Raw genomic sequence first — 6414 nt, forward strand, 5'->3', positions numbered from 1 at the left:
TTCTGATTTTGGACAGAAAACCCATGAGCTATCCAGATAGCTTTTATAATTTTTACTAGCAGAGAGAGTTGTCTCAACCAGCGAGTTTTTAGAATAGCAAGAAAAAGCTGTCTAGAGCAGCACAGAGAGAGGGGGGGGGGAGGGAGCGAGGGAGGGGGAAAAGGAGAGGGAGGGGGAGAGGGAGAAAGGGAAGAGGAAAGGGAGAGGGAGAGGGAGAGAGGGACGGGGAGAGGGAGAGGCGGGAGAGGGAGAGAGATCTGGAAAGCAATCTCAGCAGAACCTAGGCCACCAGCTTGGACCCATGATTGTTGTTTCTTTTTGCTGCTCTCAAATACCCCTCTCTCAAAAACCGGGTCCTAGCTGAGGCTGGTCCTTGGCAAACATAAATAAAATATAATAAATATTGGTAATGTAATTTGTTATGAAAAACTCTTAGTGATCCTCAATCATTTTTACAAATGTACAAGAGTTAAGACCCAAAAGTGTTGAGTACTTCTGCTTATAGGCAGATATATAAAAAGTTTATCATGGGGTAGCAAGATGCTATAGCAAGTAAGTGTGTTTGCTGCCAAGCCAGACATTCAGTCTCCAGGAATTATGAGGCGAAATACTTGAATTTTGCAAGGTGTCCTCTAACCACCACACACAGACCTGAACATGCTTGCACATACACACAAACACACCCTAAATGTTTGAAATTATTTACCTTTTTTAAAAAAAAATTCCTACTGAATGACAGACTTTGTTTCTCATTATTGATGGAATCTTTTAGTAGCTCATGGTAATAAAGTGGGTTTTTTGTTTGTTTTAATTTTTTTGAGACAGACTTTCTCTGTATAGCCCCAGCTGTCCTGGAACTAGCTCTGTAGACCAGACTAGCCTCAAACTAAGAGATCTGCCTGTTTCTGTCTCGTGAGTGCTAGAATTAAAGGTGTGCACCATCATGTCTGGATAATAACTTAAAATTTAACATAAGCTTTCTATTTAATATGTACTTATAAACTGGTAACATTTTCAGGACACCTTACCTCTTCTTTCTCTACTTTTGCATGCTTCCGTTCTGCAGCTATATTTTTTTTCCTGTTAAAATGAAATTGTGCATCTTCTTCAGCTTTTTGTAACTTCTTTTTCTTTGCCTCATATTCTCCTATAAATTCTCCTGAAGTACTGATTTCTTCAAAAAATTGGGTTCTCTCTTTGGGCTTTTTCATGGATATTGACTCTACAGTTCCCTATTAGTTACAGTAAAGCACAACAGCATGTAAAATATGGTAAAATGTTTTAAAAATGAATCAAATAAGATGAGTACAACTACTTACCTGAAAAACTAGACAGTTCTGTGCTTTTACTATTATGCCTATGTTTTCCAACTGGGCTACATATACAGAACGACTCACAGGTTTATCCCCAAAATGAAATTCTGAGCACCCCCCTAAAGTAAACAAAATAAGCTGTTACAGAATGTTTTTCTTATTGAAACGACTGGTTTATAATATACCTATAAATAAACTCATTTAATTACTCAACAAATATTATAATCTAAAGGATCTCAAGGAGTTCATATCTTAGTCAGAGATATAAACAAAACATTCAAATAAAATAGCATGTGAGAAAGTGGTATCAGAAAGGAGTAAAAAAGATGGAAAGAAAGATGGTTGGAATGTTTCTGCATGTGGGGGAAGGTATTGCTTTTTTTTTTTTTCCTTGTTTTTTTTCAAGACAGGGTTTCTCTGTGTAGTAGCCCTGGCTGTCCTGGAACTTGATTTGTAGCTCAGGCTGGCCTTGAAGTCACAGAGATCTGCCTGCCACAGCCTCCTGAGTGATGCATCACTATGCCCAGCTGGTATTATACTTTTTAATACAGTGAACAAAAGAATTTTTATTAAAATAAAGAATTCTCATTTAAAAAGTCAAAGGCTAGGTATGGTGACATGGCCTACAGTTCTAGCTCCTTTAGGAGGATCACTTGAGCTGTTAACAACACACTGAGAGCCTATCACAATTAATAAATGTCCAAAAAGTGAGAAAACTGTCCAATGACTACTCCAAATAATAAAATGCAAAAATATTTAAATTATGTTTACATATATAATTTAAGTTAGTAACACAGTTTTCATTCTTTAGAAATGTAGTAAAGTCAGACATGATAGTGCATGTGTGCAATGTCTGTACTTTAGAGCCTGAGTAGGATTGTGAGCTAAAGGTCAGCATGGACTACAAGGCACTGTCAAGAAAGGGAATGAGAGAGGGAAGGAAGGTAGGAGTATGTATTTAGTGAAATAGAAACAGCAACAAGAAACAACAATAAAATATATACCTACTTTTTATAACTCTATAAAGTCAAAGCATGATATGTTTATTACAGATGAGACAATAGTTTATTAGAGTAACACAGGGAATTCATGAATAAATAATAATAAACATTTTATTCAAGTTGTTTTTAGGTGTATATAAGCCAAAAATATACATGTAATTATTTACTAAGAAAACAAGCAAAGAGAAGCAGAGGAAAGTTGTACGATGTTTCCATGTTAGAGGTAGGCTCCTTCCTTCACCTTAAGCAAATATCCCAGTATAAAAATGTTACTTGACACTAAAAGTATAGAACAAGTGTGTCAGCTTAAGCAAGAGTCTTAGTAGGAAATAAAACAGGTTCTGCTATATGCTTCTAAGAAAAAGAGATCCTGTACTCACTATACCAGTGATTAGTAAGTCCCAACATCAAAGAGACAGCAGGCAAGCAATCAGACCCTGAACTAAAATTTACACACGCATGCCTCTACCTCGGATAATCCTTGTGAATGTTTTCTCTTCTCCACTGTCCTCTATGTATATAATTGTCACACTTGCAGAAGAAGAAACAGGTTTTCCAATATGTGCTCCATGAATAAGTTCTTGAATGTTTTTTACTCTTAAATTAGTTGTTTTTTCTCCCATTACAAAACTAAGTGCATCCATTACATTAGATTTCCCTGGTGAAGAAAAGAGTTAGATTCATTCTTAATGACTGAAGAAGCCAAAGAAATCAGAGCCAAAGAAATCAAACTACCAATAGAAGTGAAATATAACCAATGTGCAAGTCTCAGAAGTCTTGTCTGGTCACTGTTCAAAATCGATTTGACTAAAAAACTCCACGTAGGTGAACTGTTTCTTTCATGTTGCTGTGGCAGAGAGTTATCAATGTAAGGATATAAATACATGAATCAAAAATGAAATCACTAAATAAAATTAAACAAAATAAACATGGATCTCAGCATTCTCCCATTATTGGATATCACACTAGAACAAATCATTTAACATCTCTATTTTAGTAACTTCCATTTTATAGAGAAATGATCGAATAAACATTACAATACAAAACAATACAACACCTCTATACTTAAAAAATTGAAAACATAAAATGCTAACTGAATGTACGTGTATGATCTTTTAAAGAATAAGACCGGGTGGTGGTGGCACAGGCCTTTAATCACAGCACTTGGGAGGCAGAGGCAGGCGGATTTCTGAGTTCGAGGCTAGCCTGGTCTAGAGTGAGTTCCAGGACAGCCAGGGCTACACAGAGAAACACTGTCTCAAAAAAAAAAAAAAAAAAAAAAAAGACTGCTAGAAATCTCCATGATTTTCATACTTGGATTTGGGCAAGATTCTACAATTTCTTGGTAATAATGGCTCATGGTGCCTGAACTTGGTGATACATGACTAGGATTAAATATGTGCTTCTTTCTAGGAGTCTGGAATTTTGGTATGTGCTAAGTAAAGAGAATGACCATCTCCCTGTGCACTGAGTCCATGAGATTCCTTGGTAGGTGATATTTCAACATGAGAACATACCACTGAAGGAATTTATTTTTTCCCACTGCTGAGTTTGCTTTGTACCTCTCAACTGTAATGCATAGTAGCCCTGAGTAAACGATATGTCAAACACTGAAGGATCTCCTAGCAAATCATTAAATCACAGGGGATTCGTGGAGATCTTCACCCAATGGTAGGTTTGTTATATAAGTACTATTAAAGATGAGTCTGTTCTATCAAAATTATAAAACGTTAAGTGCTCAGACTGGAGACACCTGCAGTGAATGATTCAAATGCCGTCCCAGGAAAACTATTCTCGAAATGATCGCCGAGGCTCTAAAATTCCCTTTCTTCATATTAAAACTACGCTTGGGTTATAAGTGTTTTGTTTTTGTTTTTGCTTTTTTTTTCCAACAAAGGCCAAATCCATTTCATTCTTAGTACGTGCTGCTGGGCTGAGAAGGGAGTAGGGTGGGGGGTTGTCATCAGAGAAGGAGGGTTGGGGAGGGAGGAGGACAGCCAGCAAGGGTTGGTGGCCCAGGATTCGGGGCTCTTGGGCCTAGTCCATTAGGAAACACTGCAGCCTCAGGCCTGGGGCCCCCCGGGTCCCATTCAGGCCTACAGTGGGTGAAGGGGCGGGGGGTGGCTGGGCTTGGCGGGGGTGCTCCGTCCCCTCAGGCCAACAACGGGGTTTCAGAGGCCCCCGGGTTCCCTCGGACAGGGAGGTGGGGGAGGCTTACACATGGATGGACGGGGCTGGGGAGGGGGGCTTGATCCCCTCAGACCAAGAGCAGGCCCCCGGGGACCCCTCCGGCCTACGGCAGACAACAGCGGAGCCCTGGGGGGTCGCGGTCCCCTCGGTCCGGCGAGGGCAGGCCCCGGGTTCCCTCAGGCCTACGGCGGCAACAACGGAGTTGGAGTATGCGGTCTCCATCCCGGCACACCCACAGGAGGCGACAGCGGGGCCTTGGGGACGCCTCGGTCCCCTCAGGCCGACAAGAGGCTCGAGTGGGTCCCCGGGCCCCCTCGGGTCTCCAGCGAGCGACAGTGGCCCGTGGACCCCCCCGAGGCCGTGGATCACTGGGGGCGCTGGTTACCGGAGCCGTTGGGGCCGATGATGCAGGTGAACCTCTTGAAAGGGCCGATGACCTGGCGACCTCGCCACGACTTGAAATTCTCCACGAGCAGCAGCTCCAGGCGGCCCATGGCTGCGCTCCGCGCCTCAGCCGCTTCCTCGTGCGCCCGGGTGAGGGTGAGAAAAGCGCGGGAAGAACTTTTTTTTTTTCCCTAAGCCTCGCGAGACTGGCGCGAGCGCGCGAGGCGCCGTTGCTTAGCAACGGAGGTTGGCGTTCCCCGGAGCGTCGGATCCCTGCGCTGGAGCTCATTGAGGCAAGCCGCCTGCCGGTGGCCGCCCGGACAGACTTGCTTTCAAAACTTTTGAGGGCGCTGCTTCACGGCGCTGTAGCTTGCTTGTTTCTGTGAGCTTTTCTTACCGTGTTTGTTCAGAAAGCTCCTGAAGCCCCAGCGAATCCCAGAGCCATGGAGGTAGCGATGCCTAAGGACCTACAAAAGGAGGCCAGCCTAGCCAAGAGGCGGTACATGGACCTGTGCAGGCAGGGACGGGTCTTCGACGCCAGGAACAGGACCATCGGGGTGAGTCACCAGGGACGAGACAGAGGGGAGCCCAGGAGCCCAGGCTCTCGTAGAGGCTTTATATGGAAGCACCAAGTTTGGCTGGATGGATTTGGAAATCCTTACCTGCCTAGGAGTGTCCCAGCAGGAGCCAGTTCTGGAAGAGGGAGGCATTTGCTTTCTTCCAGGTAACAAATGCCCTGGCTAGCCTGAAAAGGGTGCAGGAGGTGGGAGACCTCGAAGTAGTGAAAGAGGCAGACTTTAAAACACAGAAAATGCAGTGAGATCGACACCAGCACCGACTGGAACCTGGAGGAGAAATCAGAGAGGGCTTCACAGAGTTGTGGTTCTTAAACAATGTTGGGAGTGTGTGTGTGTGTGTGTGTGTGTGTGTGTGTGTGTGTGTGTGTAGGAAATGAAGGAGGCTCTCGTGACAGCTGACAGCACAGGCAGAAGACCCAGCCGTAGGCAAAGGCATGGGAAGACAACCTGTTGATGCTGTGGCCAGCTGAGAGGGTTCGTGGCCTACTGAATAATGCTAGCTGACTCTAACCTCTCTTCCCTTGTCCATTCCTAGGGAGACACACAAGCTTGGGATGTTCAAGTCCGTGACCAGAAGATAAAAGAAGTAACTGACAAAGCTAGGCATGAAGCCTTTGGTGAGCATTTCTAAAATGCCCATCTATCTCTTAGGGCCTCGTGTCTTCCTTTTTGCACAGCTGAGAAAACCAGAGCATCTGCTTAGTGTCTCACACACACACACACACACACACACACACACAGAGGTGTGAGCACACACACAGAGTTATTTTTATGGTCTTTTAAAATTTTGCAATTTCTTGTGCTCAGTTAACTTAATAAGCATATTCTTCCTCTCAAGAAAAAACAGTTATTGAATTTTTAATGTACATCTTAGGAGATACATTTTATTTATTTATTTATTTATTTATTTATTTATTTATTTTGGATTTTCAAGACAGGGTTTCTCTG

The 6414-nt window shown here is 43.2% G+C and overlaps 2 protein-coding genes across 3 annotated transcripts in view; one reads left to right on the forward strand and one right to left on the reverse strand.

Moving 5' to 3' along the window:
* Positions 1-5063, reverse strand: part of Smc1b (structural maintenance of chromosomes 1B) — a 64660-nt gene extending 59597 nt beyond the window's left edge. For both annotated transcript variants that reach the window (XM_031351726.1, XM_031351716.1), the window contains exons 1-4: positions 4890-5063; positions 2784-2972; positions 1320-1432; positions 1029-1232 (exon numbers count right to left, since the gene is read on the reverse strand). In XM_031351726.1, coding sequence (XP_031207586.1) covers positions 1029-1232; positions 1320-1432; positions 2784-2972; positions 4890-4998 — 615 coding nt within the window. In that variant the 5' untranslated portion in view covers positions 4999-5063. The remainder of the gene's footprint in view (positions 1-1028; positions 1233-1319; positions 1433-2783; positions 2973-4889) is intronic.
* Positions 5064-5125: 62 nt separating this feature from the next.
* The window catches only part of Ribc2 (RIB43A domain with coiled-coils 2), a 13361-nt gene continuing 12072 nt past the window's right edge, over positions 5126-6414 (forward strand). Inside the window, exons 1-2 of the mRNA XM_031351737.1 lie at positions 5126-5445; positions 6002-6083. Coding sequence (XP_031207597.1) covers positions 5332-5445; positions 6002-6083 — 196 coding nt within the window. The 5' untranslated portion in view covers positions 5126-5331. The remainder of the gene's footprint in view (positions 5446-6001; positions 6084-6414) is intronic.

The sequence above is a fragment of the Mastomys coucha genome, unplaced genomic scaffold (assembly GCF_008632895.1).
Source record: "Mastomys coucha isolate ucsf_1 unplaced genomic scaffold, UCSF_Mcou_1 pScaffold11, whole genome shotgun sequence".
In the NCBI taxonomy this organism is placed as follows: domain Eukaryota; kingdom Metazoa; phylum Chordata; class Mammalia; order Rodentia; family Muridae; genus Mastomys; species Mastomys coucha.